General features: G+C 38.6%; 2 protein-coding genes across 8 annotated transcripts in view; both read left to right on the plus strand.

The window, feature by feature from the left end:
- The window catches only part of LOC126916905 (protein sickie), a 190,959-nt gene that overhangs the window by 166,987 nt on the left and 3,148 nt on the right, over window positions 1-20,824 (plus strand). For all 7 annotated transcript variants that reach the window (XM_050723180.1, XM_050723176.1, XM_050723177.1 and 4 more), the window contains 3 exons: window positions 17,583-17,666; window positions 19,495-20,136; window positions 20,220-20,755. In XM_050723180.1, coding sequence (XP_050579137.1) covers window positions 17,583-17,666; window positions 19,495-20,136; window positions 20,220-20,755 — 1,262 coding nt within the window. The remainder of the gene's footprint in view (window positions 1-17,582; window positions 17,667-19,494; window positions 20,137-20,219; window positions 20,756-20,824) is intronic.
- Window positions 17,673-19,488, plus strand: LOC126916926 (uncharacterized). Its single transcript, XM_050723243.1, has 2 exons — window positions 17,673-18,108; window positions 18,199-19,488. The coding sequence occupies exons 1-2, from the start codon at window positions 18,024-18,026 to the stop codon at window positions 18,804-18,806; spliced, it is 693 nt and encodes a 230-aa protein (XP_050579200.1). The 5' UTR covers window positions 17,673-18,023; the 3' UTR covers window positions 18,807-19,488.

Raw genomic sequence — 20,824 nt, forward strand, 5'->3', positions numbered from 1 at the left:
AGTTTTCCATTTGCGACAGTTTCGCCTTGAAACTGATTCGTTAAACGATCGTAATAATCGTTTTTGCCAGCGTAATGATTTTCTTCGAGAAGCTATAAAGTTGAAACGTTACGTCATCTCGCACGAGACCCAATTTAGTTATCAATGATGCTATTGCTACAGCTGTTACCGTCATGACCTCCTATTTGTAATCTTCTTTAAACTATGCGATTGTAAATGCCACACGCTACTGATAAACTCGTTGCTACAGCGGTGCCATTATCCTTCGGTTTCGCAATCTGCCTCCTCTTTGTTATATAATACGGCCCGTGCCACACATTTTTGTTTGTTCGTTAAACGATGAATAGCAGGAGTTGATCGTCACCGCCATGTAGCAATAGTATTTCGACTCAAGTTACTTAAATTAAGTCGTTAGCGCGATATAGTTATGTGTAGGTGCAGAGAAATGTATGTCATACCACGAAGAACACAGTTCTTGCACAGTTTGAAACGTGATTAGAAATTCGACTTACCCCAATTATTCAACGTCTGAGTTCTATTTATCCAAGATCCTTGCGCAGTAAAAAATTGCGCCTATCAATCGCCTTCGTTATTTTAGAAAATACTCGAAAGAGCATCGCTGACACGACTATGTCTGTGCAATTATCTCATTCGAATTATATAGAGCACATCAAATAGGAATAACAACGAACATGGTTAATTACCAAAACCCCTTCTAAATATCTTTCTCTTCGCGATCCATCAAAATCACAGTTGATCTTTTAATTTCCACGTTTCTCCCTTCACAGTTGGTCTTAATAGCTATTTCTCACATACATATGGATTCTTTTAAGCGCATACGCATCTTCCCATGCGCTAACTAGGCTAAAGAGAGATTAAACTTAATTCTATAATACAGAACCTGTAATACTTATTTCTCGGTAATTACGGATTGCTAAACGAGAGATTTCAGGGTATTCCTCGTTGTAATTTTCTTTTCAAAATGTCTCTGGTAGCTCCTTTTATGGAAGTGTCACGGGAGTAACATTATATTAATAGAATCATCGGACAAACGAATCCGTCTAATACGACATGAATTATTTTCACAGAATCGTTCCACTTCATTTGGAATTTGAATGAAAAACAGACTCGATAGAAATGTTGTGTGTATCGAAGACATTCTAGCAAATGATATGTGGTGATTGGCGATAGCGCGCTGTTCCTTGGCCGCCACTATTACGGCAAGAATGCCAAAGACTCCATCCGACACATAGTAAACCGTCACCGATGGATCTGAACGTGTGTTCGCGTCGAGTTCACGACGGCTACGCGACCATAAGGTCGCGAGGTCGCAGTCGACCTCGAGCCGTCTACAGATCCGACTCGGAAGAGCTTCTCAAGGAAGCTGGAGGCCCTTACGCTCTTCCTCGGCTCTCGAATTTTCCCATAGCCCCGAACGATCTCCAACAGCTACCGAGATGGACCGATTTCGGCAAAGATTGCCTGCTAATCGAGAATTACGGGACGTTACGAGGCTCGAAGAAAGTAAACTCGCCGGATGAGCGCAAGCTGGTAACCATGAACACATTCAGCAAGGCCGACCAAGGACGCAGCTATCTGCAGAACGGCTACGTCCAGCAAACCGATGATGCGCGAGTGAACGGTCAAGGACAGCTGAACACGTTCTCAGCTAGGAACGAATCGAACGAAACGAAACAAGATTCGACTCAAAATGGCTCGGTGGATCGCCTGTACGATACCGTATGCACAGAGGAATGCTTAAACGATCGCGCCACTTTGCATTCTTTTCGATCGAAGAACGATGCTTTTACACGAGACGATCGGTTAACCGATTCTTTTCAACCTACCGTGATACTCGATTCTAACTTAAAGAAATTGAAGGAGATGGAAAGCTTCGTGAGCAATTCAGACCCGATAAGAAGAAGCGGAAGAAGGAGCTTCGATATCAAGAAGGACGACGCCAAGTTCAAGAGACCTGTTCTCGTCGATAACAAAAGAATCAGCAATACCAAAGACAGACAACCGATCTACGCGGTTCCGAACGTTTTGTCGAAGTCGAGGCGCGATCGACGAATCGCCGTGGTTGATGGGAATTACGTTCCGAGCGGTGATCTTTACCGTACCACGGCCAAGTATATCGAAGATATTAACAAGAATATCGCGGAGATCGACAAGAGTTACGAGGAACTGAAGTCATCCTCGAACTCGAAGAATTCCGCCTATGGTGTGATCAATAAGATCGCCAAAGGGGAACTCGATCGATCCTGCAATCTTTACGGCTACGCGAGGAAAAGGGACATGGCGCCGATGCCTCCCATATCTTGCGACTTTGGCGAAAACTTCGAGGAGAAGACGGAGAAGCAAGTAGATTCCGATAATAAGACAGGATGTTTGGATAGCACTTTGATTTTCAAAAGTAGGCCGAATTCCTTCGGTAAACTTCCACCCAAGTTGCTTCCAAGATCTTCCTCGATAGAAAATACTTCGAGACATTCAACAGGATCCACGACGACGTCGTCGACGAAGTCGACCGAATCTTTATACGCGATTAGCGAAACGCTAACGAACGAAGTTGGACAAAATGGCGAGCTAAAGTCGAGTCTCCAAAATAACACATCGAAAAATCCGATTAATTGTAAACAGGATCCGATAAGTACGGAAGGATCCGACGAACTCGAGTCGAAAGACGAAATGTCTTCCACCGACGACGACAGACCAACGATCGTTCGATCCGTGGATCGTTTACCAGTCACCAGCTCGATTCGAAGGAATCGTTCTAGGGTCGACTCTGCGGACAGATCCTATTTAAAAAGAGATCGAATTTTAACCGTATCCAAGTACGATAACATTCGTCGACCAAACGATATGACGGAGAAAAATCTGTACAATTTACGGTTTGAGGCGAAGCTGAACGAGAATAACAATTTAGAAAGAAGATACGATACCTTACCCTCTCGGAGATCGAGAGCTTCCTCGAGACCTCTTCACAAATCCAGCGAAGACGTTCTCGATGGTGAACGACATATCCGTGTCAGATCGTCCTCCCTTCATAGGCCTTGCACCAGCAATATCGACGTCAGCGATCGAAACGACGAATCCTTCGATAGACGAAAGAACTTCGAAAACTTCTTCAACAGTACCAGAGCGCTTCCATTCTACCTGATGGATGCCACCGACCTCATACTACACGGTCAAATAGACAGGACCAGTCGCAGCTTCCAGAGGCAAGATCATTTCCTGAGATCTTCCTACGGTAGAACCAGGCACAATTCCTTGGAATCGGAAGAACCAGAAGACAAAGATAACGACGATAATTGCCGGCACAGCGGTTTCGCCACTTTGCCTAGAAGAGGAAATCTCTCGAAAGATCAGGCATCTAACGATCCTCTTAGACGTTTGTCCGGTAACGTGCCGATCCTCGAGCCGCTTTACGAGCACGCAGTCAGCGATCCAGTTAAGCCGAGAAGCACCGAGAACATCATTCCTTGGTGGGAACTAGCAACTAGGAAGTACAGGCATCGAAGTTGCCCGTCATTGCAGGTAACGCAAAGGAAAATTTCGTCCGGTTGCATCCGGTATCAACGATCGATCGAAAACATGTTTCGTTGATTAATAAATAGATCAAATAAGATGTACTCGTCTATTTAGATTTCTTACGATCGGTATAACCAATACGATGGTATCATAGCGCCGATCATAAATATTTGGATACTTCGTGTAATGTTAGTTGAGATTGTGCGCTTTCCATTGCTTTTATTTTTTATTGGTTAAAATTTATTAGATTTTTGCAATAAATGCGACGAATAGGTGCTCTAATATGAGTAATTATGGTCATCAGAGTAGGTTTTTAATTATTGGTATAAGCCAAGGTCGATTTAAAATCTTAGAAAGGATTAGTCGCAAGATCTTTTGTGTTTTAAAAAAAGGTCTTAACATCGAGTTAAGGAAAACGCATACTTATTAACAAGAAGATTTTTTATATTTTTTTCATTGATGCATAGTATGGGGTGGTCTATCGCAATCATTCGACTCACGCTACCACTTATGTCTATTCGATCGGGTTCATTGGTCTTAGCGCCTTTCACGCGTCAGAATAGGCCTTCAGCGTTGCTAATTATAAGATAGCTCTTGATAAATCACACATATCAACTCGATTCTTAAGGACTAACGCTATTGTGCCTTCTTAAGTCATCATTAATGACACTGCGAATAGAAAAGTGTGCGATAGTTGCAAATCATTTTAATTGCGACTTCAATCTGGTTGTAATTAAAGCGGGTTTACAATACAGTAATTCGTATTGTATATTTATTAGATATAACGAGTGAATCATGCCAAACTTCGAAATCACTCGCGATTCAAAAAGAAAGATAAAATTAATTCACGGTTAAGGTAGAGTCAGTCTTCGTTTATTTTAAAGATCGTAGCTTGTACTAAAGGCCAATCAGATATGATTTAACGCATAACACGAAATAAAAATTGATATTTTAATTAACTTAATTCGCTTCGTAATAAAGTAAATCTTCTGTTTTCGATGATACGACTAAATTTTACTATTAGCGCATCAAATTCAAATATCGGAGAGATGACGTTTCATATGCATCGATATAATAATAAATAATTTAATCGCTTCGTCTGAAGAGAGTGTGAATCTGTGTGTTTCAATTATTTACCCGCGATTAGCAGACTTGCGCGATCGTAGCTGGCAAATTTTTCACGGTAAAAGAAACACGTTTAAGTCACTGGTGTTTCGAAGGAAAAGGAAATGAATAAATTCGAACGCGGGTACTCTCGGTCGTCAAGGCGATCTACGTGATTTATTTCGCCTTATGTCACTGCTTAAACTGCTGCGGGTAGGTGGAGGTACTCGAATAATAAATTCGATAATAAGACGTCACGGGTGGAGCCGTCAAACAAAATTAAACCGAGCGCATACCATTGAACCATTAGAAAGACGATGTGTAACAAAGCGTAGGTCGACAATGCCACTCGTGGTCCCGATTGAATAATTATATGCTCGTATCCGAGCCTCTTCTGTATCCTCTTTAAACTCGATCCTGTTTCGGATCACGCTCCTCTCGTGCGTCGCATTAATATAACATTTCTGTGAAACTCAATTTCCTATTCTTTGTTCCCGAAAAAAGATCGTGCACACCGTTATCCAAAATCGACGTCGTTTGCTTTTGTCATTACGATTATTAACTCTTCGTTAGACAAACATATTTTTTCACACTCCGCAGAAAAATTGAATCGTTCGCATTTAAGCTTCGTTTCTTTACCGTTCTGGACGTATTCGAAAATATAAAATAATTCTGGGACACATTTATTACGGCCGACAACCTGAATGTTCTCTTATCTTTCTAGGGTAAAAAATCTCGAAGTACTCCTGCAGTTTCTGATAAAGAATTTTTTTTTTTTGGTGCAGGAACGATTAGTTACATAAAATTGCATTTCTTCAAGTACCAATCTCGTCTCGATATTAAAACAATCATAAAGAAAACGAAATAGACGCGATATTAATTTTATTCTAAAAACGACTAATCAGCTTACAGATAAATATTAAACGTAGATATTAAAATAATACATAGCGAAGTGGTAAACCGCGTGCTTGCAAAGATGCCAAAGGAAAGGGAACGTTACATATTGAGGGTAATGCAGAAGATTTTCATAAAACATCTGTAAACTATTGCGACAGAAATGTAGCGGTCGAAATTCACGTCACGGTTGTTTCCTTTGAAACGTGACTTTCGTTTGTAGAACTACGTTCGGGAGATTGTTATTTGTCCCCAAAACTATTTGGACATCCTCTTGACCAACATGGAGGCAGTAAATCAACGCCTCGCAGAACCTTAGCTTTATCCAGTAGCAGGCCCTTCTAGAATTTTTTCCTGGAAAATAAATTCCATATATCTGCAGCAGGTAGTTGTCCTAAAGAAACATTCGACTCCCTAGTTCTAGTGCACCTACCGATAATCGATCTTTAACCAATGATACGCCTGTGCATTTGCAGATGTTCTCAGTATTTTTATCTCACGGTCAAATATTTTAGTTTCTCAGCGCTATGATTGGTCGGATTTCTTGTTAAAGATAAGTTTAAAATACTGCTTATCGTTTGGATCGTATTTATTTAACTATGTGTAGCGTTTCGTCAACCATCAGATATAATTAATATCCTTAGGTACGTTAGTTGACATAATCGATAACACGTACACGCTTTTCACAGCAAATCGTCGATGAAATTTTCTGTTCTTGGAACTTTTCCACCATTGTTCTTCCATTTACAGCTGTCGAATGGACAAACCGACAACCGTAATATTAATATTTGGTAATATTAATGTTTAGCTATATCGAGATAGAAACGTTATTACATCATTGATTATTTTTGATGTTATGCTTCTTTAAATACTGTGTATTATGTAGAATCCATTTAACTCGGTAGCTTTAGCGTTAAATCATGCGTGGATACACGAACAAGTATCACAGTTCGAACATAAATTACTTGGAGTCTACGAGAGGAAAGTAAGTTATTAAATAACTTTGTAACGTACCATATATATGGTAATTCCAATGTGTAACAGCTGTACGGAGGAAACACGTGGTCCTTGCATATTGCTCTTTTGGAATTTACCTTATTAAAGTTGACTATGGTAGATGTAGTCTAACATAAAATGTTATCGGTTACGTACATAATAATTATAGTGTATAGTAGGGTGTAAATAAATATTCTAGTGGAAGCAGCACAGCGAAAATGGGCTCCGGTAAAGAACTCTTGCTAAAACAACCTATTCAATTACCCGCGTACACTCGAAACCTCTTTGCTTCCACTTGTAACTCTGGCATAGAGTGCATTCTCTTGACTACTTCAACTGCTTCACCGAGAAACGACCTTTCGTCCATTTTTTCAACTACTACTATGTCTTCCTTTTTTTCTTATTTCCACAAATACGGGCGAGATACGTTCTTTCGCATTCCATCTTTTAATTAGAGACTTCCTAATTATTTTAATCACTTTGAGTGACTCGTTGAAAAGTGTGTGCAACGTTAGAATCAATATCAACTAATTAATTGGGCATTCCGATAATCAATACTAGAGACTTGACATTTATGCTCGAATCATGCAATTTATTTTGTTTCAACCAAACAGAATCCTTTCTGACCGTATTTTTATTTGTACTAAGAAAATTGGACTAGTTTTCGTCCTAAATATCGAACCCTCCTAAGGAACTACGAAAGGGGAAGTTAGGAAAACGTTCCATACTATTTATGATATCATTTGTTGTCTAGATTTCCTAGGTAGTTTTCTTCGTTCAAAGATTGGAAAAGTACCTCGTGAATAAGTCATGATTATGTAGGTATAGGAAGGTCTAAGGATCTGGAACCTATGTTTTCCCACTGACCCACGGGTCAAAATATTCAACAGCACGTGGGGCCAGGGAAAGCCGAAAACATATAAAACTGTCGCTGGGATTTGTGGTAAGCCACTTCACTCGTTTAGGACATGTTGGATACCGTGCTCTGTTGTAAATGTCCTCAACTCCCCCGCAAGACGAGGATTTATCGTTTCATGGTTCACTTAAACGTTTTGGCCCGATATTGTGTGTAAGTGATGTTCAGTGGCCCAGAAAACTTCTTTTTTTTTGCAGGGTGAGGTTCCAGTCTTAATATTATATAACGTAGCTACGAATAGTATTTGCAACGAAGCGGATTTTTAGTCATAATTTACATTTCATTTTCATAGTATCAATTTCTTTTAATCGTATGGAAGTACTACTAAATTTTTTTTTTATTTGGAAATAGTTTACAATCAATTCTCATTGAGAATTATAAGTAAATTATTCTTGTGGTACTATAACGTGAATAATAAGTGATTATCGTATATTTGATTCTAGCTGAATCTAATGTTTAAATCTAGAGGGTAATGTCTTTTTAGCCTGTGGATCTGATCCGTCGTGCCAAGTAATTGAGTAACTAGTGGGTTTTGGTGGTTGTTAATTCTTATGTTATATCTATCACTGAATTTGGATATTTCTTCTTTAACTGTAGATATCTTAAGGTCGTGATGTATTGTTTCGTTGGTAACATACCAAAGTGTATCTATTAAGAATCTTAGAGTTTTTGGTTGAAGAATTTCTATGTTGGAATTACTCGCTGTTCCCCATAGTTGGATTCCATAGGTCCAAACAAGGAAGTACTACTAAATAATACAAAGTTTAATATACTTGGATCTAACAGTTAGCATGTAAATATTATAATAGATATCACGATGTACAATTATTTATTATAGCCATTGTATATCTACTATATATTAATTCAATTTGATATACGGAGACATTCTTTAAGACCTCATAGTCACGTCCACCTGTAACCTTGTGTTATCGTACATTCTTTATACACGAGCCAATCTCAAGCACTCGGATATTCTTATAATCTGACCCATCGGGTATTCTCATATCTGTTCCAAATGCTTCTCACGTATACATATAAAACTCGAACATATTACTTATTAAAATATCCACATCGGTTCCTTTATACGATACTAGTACTATAAACTTTATACGATTTAGTGCTTCCAACATATTTTTACAAGTATACAAGCACTAACCATAGCTGTTTGCGACTAATTGCTAGTCTTGTTCCAAAATTTTACGCAATCCCTAAACGTACGCATATTCATACGAATAATGATCGAAGCTCTGATTATCGAGGTCCATTTCACATTTTACCTACTTTCTGATTGACGTACAGACGAATAGGTTTACAACAAGAGAAGATTATTCATATTTGCATCATATCCCTAATATTATTAAGTTAACTGTGATAGGACTAAGGAAACAACAAAAAATCACTCTAAAATGTATAATTAAAAAGTCTGGCACATTTTACAACAACCTCGTTCGGATATTTGAACAACTTTGACTTGATAAAAAATTACAAAGCTGAAATAACGTCGTACTGTAACATTTCCAGAGATAAAAGGCTAAAGATTCACTCACGAGGCGTAGTGTGTCGAATGTATCGAGTAGAGAAGCTCGAAAGGCCCTGATCTTATTAAGTCGGTGTCCCGTGAAATCGTACGAAACCCTAACTAAGATGGAAATTCAATTAACCGAGTGATGAGTACCGTGCCGGTTGGCTTTCACGCAAGCATCTTCGAAAACGGTGTTACGTGTTAGACTTCTGGTAGAACTTGATCGAATCTATCGTTTAATTGCACGTTGGACCTACAGAGATGCAATCTCGCAGATGCATTAGTCTATTAGAGGTTCAACGTGGCGCGTTTGCACGCCCGGAGAAAGTTGCGGTAGAATCGCGAAAAGCTTGTAAGAGGATTAGATATAATACCTGCAGGTTAATGGAACGTAGAAATGATCGCTTAATGCATTCTATTGGATAAATTCTAAAATTATCACGCTTTTTTTTATCGCGAGAGAAAGAGAAAACTTTATTTCCGAAGTTGGAAGTGTTCGGGAATTCGCGCAGCGTTTTACACGGAAGAAAGATCTTTCTGCGTCCTGTTGCAAACGAAATGTAGTAAAATGGAAGGAAGAAAAGAAATGTTTAGTTTGCACTAATTATAGCTTGTAAGTATATAAACATTTTAATCTAATTTGTATACTAACAAGACATAAATATTAGTAAGATATATGGATTCGTAACAAATTAATTATCAGAAGGTCTATTTATTTATTTATTTATTTAGAAGATCTGTTTTCTCGCGAAACCAAGAAATTCAGACGTCATACGAAATTGAAATTATTTAATTGGAACGTTCTTAACGTACATTAAAATAAACGGTTGGTCGAAGTATTAACTGGAACGATTAATCATGATAGTTTGTCTATCAATTTTGAAGAATCTGCTCTGTGTTATTTATAGCTTGGCGATCAGATTAGCTGGCGATAACGGAGTGTTTCCAATTGAAAAAATTATTCCATAATGTTTGATATTTCTAAATACCATTCTTTTATCGTAATATGCAACTAATATTACTAAACTAGCTGAAACTTGTAACTGAATTGCATTCTGCCAAAAAGAAGCAAGTATCGACATTCCTTTCAGCGGTAGCGTACGTAGTTATGGTTCAAAGATTCGCGTAAAGAACCCAATGGAGAAGTTACCGTATCTTGAGCTAGGTCTTGCACATGTGCCAATACTCATTGCTGTGTGCACTTACATGCACTGGGGTATACTATTTCGTGATGGAGAATCGTTCTTCTGCAGCCTGGGAACTGTTAGCCCAGTTAGCTTGGGTCGTAACGCTTCGAAGATTATGCCATGTTCACATCTCGTGCTATCTGGTTTCGTATGCCCCATGAGACATTCGTATGGAAAGGAAACTTACGATCCGTTCAATGTTTCTCTGCCATCGTTTTTCAACCAATATTGCACGGGAGCTTGTACTAGAAATTCGAAGATTTTTCACTGAAGATCACAAATAGAACTGCCAATCTCTAACCAACTGACTTAAAATGAGGAAGGAAATTTAAGACCAGTTAAGAGCTCGACTAGGAATAAGAGTGTGGAAGGAAAACACGAAGAATAAGAAATATAATAAGAAAAGTTAAGAAAGTAGATTGGCATGAAAAAAAGACGTAACCGTACTTTCTACGTTTTTTGCAACTCTGTGTAATTTATATTGGATTAACCAATGGAAATTATCTTCGACGATCTATAAAGTTGTAGAGAATTTCTTTTACCACTTTAACTTTTTTTCCGTACCTTCTTCCAGTTCCTGTTTCGAATCGAAGATATTTCCATTTTTCTTGCATAGATTTTCTCTTCGGTTCGTTATCTAATAATCGATTAGATATATTCCTTATGGAAATAACGAGTCACTGTGTTCGCTAAAAGCGAACTCGCGCGGATAATCGCGACACAGATTTATGACACGTGAAACTCCGCGCGTGTTCATACGTGAAACTTCGTTACCTGCATCCTTCGATATTTCCTACATCAATAGAAACCACATTTCGCGACCCAAAAACTATATTAACCACGAGAACCATTGTATCGAGTACGTGCTGCTCGGATTTCAATTTCGTCGTCTACGATATTTTCGACATTCACGATATTTACACCATCTCTATCGTCTAGTCTTACTGGATAAATATTTTTTAATGGATTTATCATCATTTCGAAATTAAAATAATAAATAAAATTCGCAAACATAAAACGACTGTACACGCTGATCATAAGTGCTACCTACATTTATTGAAAAAATTTAATCAATTTTACTTCGTTTAGTATTTTGCATTATATGACGTGAATAAGATTACAGATTTGTGAAAAAATAAGTAGATGTCTAAATGTCATCTTTCTAAATATCATCAAGTGCTGTAATTCCCATGATCGGCAGTGTGTAAACATGGACGGTCAATTTAAAATAATGTTAACAATGCAAAGAATTATGGTATACTATACGCATAGGCATCGCGTGAAAATGTAAATACTTCGTTTTATTAAAAAATACTTAACGATTCTAAGTACTGCGTGCGTGCATAGAGAAAAGGGTATTTATATTCCAGTCAAATGTTTTTCTCGTAGGCAAGATGGATTAAAAGGTAGATTTTAATATTCATGCCTGTAAATTCCTCTTCAGAAATACAGAAACTCTGGGGTACAACATCAACGCAATTCTTTTAAGGGAAACAAGGCACGTCACTGTGCAGAACGATGCATTTTGCGCGCATCGTCGGCACGTACGTTTTTGCCACAGCAGCTTCCGGTCCAGTTTTTAGTCACTAGCTTCGTTTCAACTCGCTCGATCCTTCGTCAAACCCGATACACGAGGTAAACCGAAACTTTTCTTCTTTCGATCGTATCGAACGAAGAAAGTTTAAATTACCAAATGTCAAGTTTAAACTATTCGAGAATTTTCAAATACCTAGGTGCATACACGCTTGCGTATGACGCGAGGGTTTTGAATTACGTTCTCCTTATAATATATGCGTAAGTACCGGTTTTACTTTCATAGTTTATGATTAATTGAGAAGAAACTTGAAATTTACAGAGTCGTTTATACACATCTTGATTTTATCGAGACAGAGAGGGATGGCGTGGTGGTATATTTTCGACTCTTCGACAAATTAAAATTATACGACTGGAATCTTTTATAATATCGATAAGTTACGAATAAAAGAACATATATCAAGGAGTTTATTCACACATTTATCTAAAATTTCTTCGTTAGTTTCAATGTATTCGTTCGGGATAAACTACTGAACTAGAATCAGATTTATGAGACGTTAAGTTGAAACATTAAAGTATCTAGAATTTCACAAAATTAGAAAGTACAGAAACACGAGAAAAAGTTTCAAGATCAACAATTAAGTCATTTCCTACTATCATTAGAAGCAAGAAGAACATTTATCCGTTAATATCGGTCTTATCGCAATAGTATCTTATTAATTTTCTATCTTTTTGATCTCTTGCAAAACGTACAACTGGATCTTACAAACATCCTGTATGTGGCAACCGTATAATTAGTTTTACGAGCATAATCTTATCAATACTATAATTAAATCTGTGATGGGCTGTGTTCTCACATAAATGTGTCCTTGGAATATAATTTTCAACGAAAAGCACAGATATTTAGCGAGCGTTTTATGGATCACAAATAGAGATAGATCGAAAGGAAAATTCTGCTGATTTCAAGCGTATTTATAGCTTTCGTTTTCAATGAAAATCGTTGGTCGAGTATCGTCACGGTTAATAACGATGCTGCATCGTAGAGGGTACGTGTCTCGAATATCAATGATTCGCGTCTAGTTACGAATTACGTACAACGCGCTTCCATATGAGTCATGTATTTGCGTGCAATTAGCGGGGAATTGCACGAAACATCGCTGCACCCTCTGCACGCGGCTCCGTTGTGTTGCGTTTGTAGAGAACAACGTTTAATTCATGGTAAAGCTAAAACGACGAAAGGATGAAAGCAGCTTAATCGCTGCTTTTCGCCGTATTAGAATTTCCTCGATGCCACCTACCAAGCTAATATTATTAGAAATGAAAATCCTTCTCTACGATAATTCACGCAAATCGTTTTATGCTAAATACTTTATGGAAAATTATAAGAAATTCGTATTTAAAAAATGTATATCGCTACACTCAACAAATGAAGAAGAAATCTCGCGACTGAAGTAAAACTTGTAATTTTATCTTTTGGTCAAAATAGATTCGCGAATCGAGGCGAAGAGTATAACCTGTTCCTCTACGATGATTTATGCGAATCGTCTTATATGAAATACCATGGAGAATTATGTGCGTGAACCCACACCTTGAAAAGTATGCATTATTGGACTCGGCAAATGAAAAAGAAATCTCACAATTGAAGTAAAATTCGTAATTATGTCGGAGTAGATGCATAGATCGCAGCTGGGAATAATCTGTTCCAATTAAACGCATATTTTAATATCTATATTTTCAAGCCACGCGTTTAATGTACACAGTATTTGATATCTTGAAGATATCATCCCTGAAGCACAGATAAAGATAGAACGGTATCGTCCACTAGAGAATTTTCGTTTCGAAAGCGTGGTCGATAGCGGTATCACGACTGGTTTCTCGACACAACTTTGACTTTTTTTCCCATCACGGAGCATCTCTTATGAGGAAAGAGCTTATCGAAAAATCCTACGCGATAGATGCAGATTAGTATTGGACGCAGATTTGGTACAATTAAGAGCGACGTATTCGTCGTGGGTAGAAGCGAGTCGAAATGAAACCGCAAAAGAGAACGGTGAAAGATGATCTATGACTAGGTCTTTCGCAGGGTGTATTATATCAAGGAAGACGAGACAGTGGGAAACTGAGGCAAGTGCGATCAGCATTTCGAGGCCGATAAATTACTATTATTTTTTCTTTTTTTTTTTTTTTAGATAGGCACTCTATAGACGCTCTACGTTCTACAGATGTCAGAAAACGTGCACTTATTTTTTTCTTCCTGAGACGTGGGCAAAGTGAATTTTATTATACGAAGCACACATCTCTTGTCTGAGTATCCATTTGCTCGAGAGTTTTTACCCCTTTCTACTGCCGCTTACAAAAAGTACTTCAAAGCGTGCAATCTGTAGTTATATATCTCTTTAAATTAAGGACCGAACAATAATAATGCGTAAAAGCTTTCCTACAAATGTCCCATAAGTATATCGCAATAACAGATGCGTTACAAATGTCCAACTACCCAAATCGGAGATACGAAACGAATGTCTATAATTAGAGAAAATTCATCGTGACGTTTTGAAATATGTATCTCAATTCCCCCAAATTTCATAAAACAGCAGTATCTTCACAGACGAACAAAATATCGTGCAAATTTTTGAAGTTCCCTTCCGCAATTGCGATTTGAATCGAGTAAAATCCAATGATACAAATTGACTAAAGAGAGATTACGAATATAAAATGTTTCGCATTAGCTTTAGTCCTTAAGATTAGGTAAGTTTCAACAAAAAAATTGTCAGGAGAAGTGCGCAGATACAATATAATATTTCGCAAAAATTTGATATCACAGCGTAGTATATCTGAATCTGTTACTCCCAGGGAAAAATGTACAGAATTTGCGTGGTAGTCGATATGTTAATAACGAGTTAAATAACATACGGGGATTTTCGTATGTATTTGTAAGATCAGCTCGGTGGAAGAAGAAGAAGAACAACAACAACGTGACACTTTTCGAATCGATCGAGCCCGACCATGGTAGTTATCTGTGGCAGATAAGTCGAAACGTGTAGGCGTCGCATGCATCAGAATCGACGATCGTCCGTGGGTCGTTTATTAAACGTAGGAGTTTGAACGATCGCGAGAAAAGGAAATTAAAGAACGATGTTATCACTGGGTACACTTGTTACTTTACTCTGATCATTAAGCCTGGAAATCAAAACGAACTAATCTTCGACGAGGTTGACACGCCATACTGATATAGATGCTAGCTGCTAATCCAACGTCTCTGTTCTGCGTTTCTAGATACGAGGTTTAAAACTCAAGTTTGACACGCCTATGACAAACAGAATAGCCGTATTCGATCCGACCAATATTTAAATGTAGAATGTCTACCTCTACGCGTGAATATTTATGAATTAAATTCGCACGAAGGTTATAAATTATCCTCTTCCTCGAGGATTAATTGCTAGCTTCGTTCTTATATTTACCATCTCCGTTAATTGAGATTTACGTCTTAATTGGTGCATTATTATGTGGTATATCATGATAGAGAAATAAAAGATATTCCCTATCTTATGTGAAGATTTATGATCAGAATTTCGAACTCACTTTGAAACGAACTCGTATAGTAGCTTAATTAACGTCTTCGATTTAATATGTTTCAATTCTTTTAAATTGTTAAGTACCTTCCTGTATAAACTATAGAACGCTAGGGGGAATTAATAAAATACAGATAATAACGTTATTTACGATTGTGCTCAACGTGTATTACAGAACGCGACGCGAGCAATATAAGATCGTTTATTTATTTAGCGACGAAGCCCAAAGAAACCGTTCGAGGTGCGCTTCGACAGAATGTTCGAGGAAGGTGCAAAGCCGACATGTAGGTGGACTGCACTTACGTGCATATCGTATACGTCTGATACGATAAAGAAATATATTTCTACGGATACGGTTGACACATTCGGCGGTAGGTGAAGCAGTATAGCGATCGCGTTAGAGTCACGCGTGGGAGCGCATCGCATACTTATGCTCGTCCAAGATCTTTCGAGGGATTTACTGGTCTTCTTAGTAGCTTCAACTCGTTCGAGATTTCCGTTCTTGTGTAGCAAACGCTTACTTCACTGGCGGCAGTGGAAGCAGTTTTGATCCAAACAACTATACTTATTCTGAGCTATATATATATACTGTGGAAGATCTTGAATTCGAAATTTTCAAGTTAAAGTCTTTGATAAATCACAGACTATCGGATAAAGAAATGTTTGTTCGTAGAAATAAATAATTGCGGTATGATATCACTGTTTAAAATCACTGAACCTTGGACATTGACTCGAACAATATTAACAATACGAGTGGAGGTTGACATTCCGACAAAAGAGGGAACATCGCGTGTCTGACAACCTGCAATCATCGTTGCAAGCGCGAAAGCTCATTCCGTATCCTACGTTATGAAGCGAAAAGCTACGACAATGAAGGAGTCCTGAGATAGGTCCGAGAAAATTACCGTGTTGCCGCTTTACAGACGGAATAATTTCTCTGGTATTACGCGTAGAAATGTTGCTCATCCACGCGTCCTTTATCCTTCTTTCTTCTCGTTTCCTCTTCGTAGTTTCTCGTCGAAATTTCTCGGTTACATTGTGAGAATCAACATATTTACAATATTTCGAATTTCACATTTTATCTTATGTCGTCCTACAATGAATTAACTCGTAATATTTCTAACGCTTATTATTTGTAATACTTAGAAGAAAGATACTTATGAAAATATCAAAGTCAATTAGGTTTCGAAATGAGTTTGTAAAATAATAAATTTACATTTTGTAGTTGTATCCGTATTTCTATAGACACGTGCGATCTTTCAACCGATTATTTATCCTTTCAAATAAGTGAGTATGAAACAGTTGGTGACCACAATAAGTGCACCCCGTGGAGTAGAAGATGACCGTGTGATGTATACGTTCTGATGTTTGTTTATCAAGACACCGGATACATGGAATTTTCTCCTTCCCCGTGTATTCTCTTTCCTTCATTATTATTCCCATTCTTCTTACGAAAAGCGTCCAGAAAAATTGAAAGAGCAACGTGTAGGTCGCATTGTGGGTCAGCTCGCCTACGTCTTGGATACGAAGTTGGACGCTCATCCGACCATGTTACTTTACCAAGGGTACTTGATAGACTGGAATAAATAACTGCGGGAAGGAAATCGTGATAGGATATGACGTTTCTCTGTGTCATGGATAAAAAGAAATCTAATTGCTTTCCAAGCGATAGCGTAATCTTAATTACGTTTGTTATATACCCGGTTGATAAAAAAATTGCACGAATCAAATAATTATGTCGAAGCAAATGAAAAAAGCTAAATTATGTCCAAGCCATTCTTACGAAACTACGAACCTTCATCGATACACGAGGACTAAAGAAATCGGAAACCTTCTTCGTATTCAGACATATTTACAGCCGTGAGGATCATTTTACCGTAAGCGTAGAATTTTCGTCGCTTTCTATCTTTATGAAAATCACTTTTTATTGTGGCTACTTGCTACGCATGGCCACTCGACGGAAGTAAAAAAAAAATATGAATTATCGTCTCGCTATTGAGCACAGGAAGGAAAATTAGATGACCGAGATCGATAGGTGGGAAATAGCTGCCCGGCTGCAACACTCGACTCGTTATCCGAGTTCCATGTTCTGTTTCAAAAGCTTCCTGATAAAATTATTAGGACGTAGAAGATTCATAGGATGCTCTTGTCTGATTATTTCGCTGATCTCTTCAAACGTTTTAGGATAGAAGATAGGCGAGATGAATATTATTTTATGTGTGATCGTTATTTTTTAAGTACGCTCAATTTTATTCAATACGCTTTATAATCATTTTCTCGAGTAACGTTCGCTGTTTCTCATTAACCTGTGAATTTTTCTGTTACAGGCTCATGTAGTGTCCGCGTTCGAGCAATCTTTGTCCAATATGACACAACGTTTACAACAACTTACTGCAACGGCGGAAAAGAAAGTAAGCGCTCTATTACCGACCTAATAGTTTTCAACACTTTCTAAACGAGCATATAAAATCACCGATATAAAAACAATATCGCATCGAATTCCATCGACTAAATTTGTACTTCAAATAGAAGTTTCATCGTAAATGCTCGCTGTTCAAATATGAAGTCTCTAACGGTGCAACGATAGCACGAAATTTAAAGGGATGAACATTTCCACCTTGAACCATTAATTTTCCATATACAAAGATGCCATGAATCACATACGACAGAAATGAACGATCATTTCCCTGTACCTTTCCCCCATTTATAAACTAACCTTCGTAGTTACGATTTCTCGAAAACCTGGCATCTTATTTCAAATTGTTAAGATGCACGCAAATCGAAACCTCGACCAAACGATTAATCGCTCGCAGTTCCCAAAATCGTCTCCAAATCAAAGATTAAATCGCCCAGGTGACTTGAAAATCATGCAATTATTATCCGCCTACCCTGATAATAAGATTAAGCTATTAAACGGTCTCACCATGATTCCCATCCCTGCAGAAGACGCAAAGGCTCTCGGTCTTCGAGTCCCAGATTCCGACAGCTTTAAATCAAACTCGACCTCGTTTAAAGGCCCAGCTCGCCTATCCAGCCCCAAGTCCTCTAGAAAAAGATCGAACGACGATAGCAAACTCAAGAAAGACGTTAAGCGTCATCGAAATATGGACGTAAAAACGTCGAAGAAGCTACCGGATTTAAAACAAGAACAAAAGGCTCAACGAACCGCTACGTTAGAAACGCTGAGTATTTTACACGCAAAATTGGAACGAGGGCTGAAAAATATTTCGAACAGGACAAAAGCGCGACCAAAATTTCATCCGGATACTACAAGGGACTCTGATACCCCAGCCAATTCAAGTCCGACCACGATACGCACATCCGGCCGTAAATCGACGATCGGCGGTAAACTGAGAAAAAAATCGTCGACCTCCCAGGGAAACAAGCCAGACAAACTTAGGAAAGAATCGAGCTCAAAATCCACAAAACAATTGTTCAGCATGGCTGAATCGTGGAGCAGCGACTCCGTGGTCAGTCATTCGGATAACTGTGCCTGCTGTCACAGCCGAGAGCCTTGCCCCTTTCACGGAAACGACTTCTATGGGAAATAAAACTACTCTGTTTGTTCTATCATCTGAGAAATTTCCATGCTTTACTAACGAATGCGCAAATAAGTCGATGTAGTTACTAGGAGATATACGATGAAGTTTGAAGAAAATCTCGTAATTTACTGTAAACCAAAGGTTAGAGTCCGAAGTGAAATTAAGTAACGAGTTGCGAAATAGATAAAAATTTAGATAGATACAAATTTTATTAGACTAATTATGCTGTCAAGTGCAAGATGCATTTTACTGTACGAAGTACGGTGATATGATCGTCGGTATAAGGAATAAAAGTATTTGATATTTTTGCAGATAGCGATACAATTATTAATAAAATCGCGTAGCTACCGTCGTAGTACAACTTGCATTTGTGTTATTGAAAGCTAGAAATAAAATATGAAGACAAACTGCATGCGTAATACTATCACAGCTTCGTACAGTTATATGGAAGAAAAGGAAAGTTTCTTTTTTTTATGTTCCTTTCTCTAATATCGTTTCTATGTGTTCATAAATCTTTCGAGGCAACGAGAATATATCACGAATCGCACAGTCACTAGTGACGCGCGTATTTACTCGAAACTTTCTTAACTTGTACAAGCGTGCCGGCATTCTTTGCAAATCACCAGATAAAACCTGTGATCTGCGGTCGAGGAAAGAAGAAGCAATATTACGATTACAATTTACTTGTAAATTTCAGGATTCCGAACTTCAAGAATTAAGAGAAACTATCGAAAGGCTTCGCAAGCAAAGCGCGGAAGCTGGTTTGAACAACGGGCCACCCGCGAACAACGGTCGCCGTCATACCCTCGGCGATTCCGATTCTGGAACGACAGGCTGCACTGGTAACAGCAACCATCAGGGTGCTTCGATGGCGAGACAGTTGTCCGCGGATAGTGTCACTTCGTTGAACTCGTTGAGCAGCGCCTGTTCGGCCAGTAGCCATCACAAGAAGAAAGGCTGGCTTCGTAGCTCGTTTTCAAAGGCTTTCTCGAGATCACGGAAGAACAGGCATGGCTCCGTTTCCGACGCCGAAGATTGCAAGGAGAGCGCTAGCGGAGACCTGAGCGCACCGAACAGCCCTAGATTGCCGAGCGCCTCCAAACACGACTCTTCCCGAGCTCAAGGTGCTCGAAGTAACGGACAGAAATCACCCGAAGTGGAGAATCCATTGACCGGAAGCAAAAGCAGTTCGGCCTTGTACAAAAAAGAGGACGAAGACGTGGTGGAACTGAAGAAACAGCTCAGGGAAAAGGATCTTGTGTTAACAGATATTAGACTCGAGGCTCTGTCATCGGCGCATCAGCTGGAATCGTTGAAAGACACTGTTATCAAGATGAGGGTAAACATATTTTTAATCTGGTGGAAAATTCTTAGATTTTCAACTTCCTTGTACGACATGAAAGAATCAAATTTTCTTTACAGAACGAAATGCTTAATCTGAAACAAAACAACGAGCGTCTGCAGAGATTAGTAACGTCAAAATCCTTAACATCCTCCCAGTCGTCACTGCCTAGCGATCCAGACAGACGTTTCAGCATGACAGAAGTAGCTTCCACCGTTGCTGCGCTTTCAAACGGCGATACCAGTACGACGGCAGACCAGTTAGAAGATTTAAACGTACCGGAACACCCAGTAGTCCCATCAACCACCTCAACTACAGGAGAACCAACTTTGGAACAAGATACGGATGGGAAAAGGATTAGCGTTGCCATTTATCTAGGTAGCGAGAAAAATTTCAACTATAATCTCGTAACTGGAAGCACGTCGGATGGCAGCATCGGTGAACCTCCTCATTGTATTATCGCGAGCGTTTGCATCAGCAACAAAACTACATGGGACTCCCTTGATTCTACTGTAAGGCGATGCTTCAAGGAGTACGTTTCGAGAGTCGATCCTGTGACAAACTTGGGTCTGGGAGTCGAATGCGTCGCTGCTTATCACCTTGGAGAAGCTTCTAGGTATGTGTATTATAATAATTATTTTTTCTTACCGATGTGTATACTGATATTTTATATTATAAAAATACC

The sequence above is a fragment of the Bombus affinis genome, chromosome 5 (assembly GCF_024516045.1).
Source record: "Bombus affinis isolate iyBomAffi1 chromosome 5, iyBomAffi1.2, whole genome shotgun sequence".
In the NCBI taxonomy this organism is placed as follows: Eukaryota; Metazoa; Arthropoda; class Insecta; order Hymenoptera; family Apidae; genus Bombus; species Bombus affinis.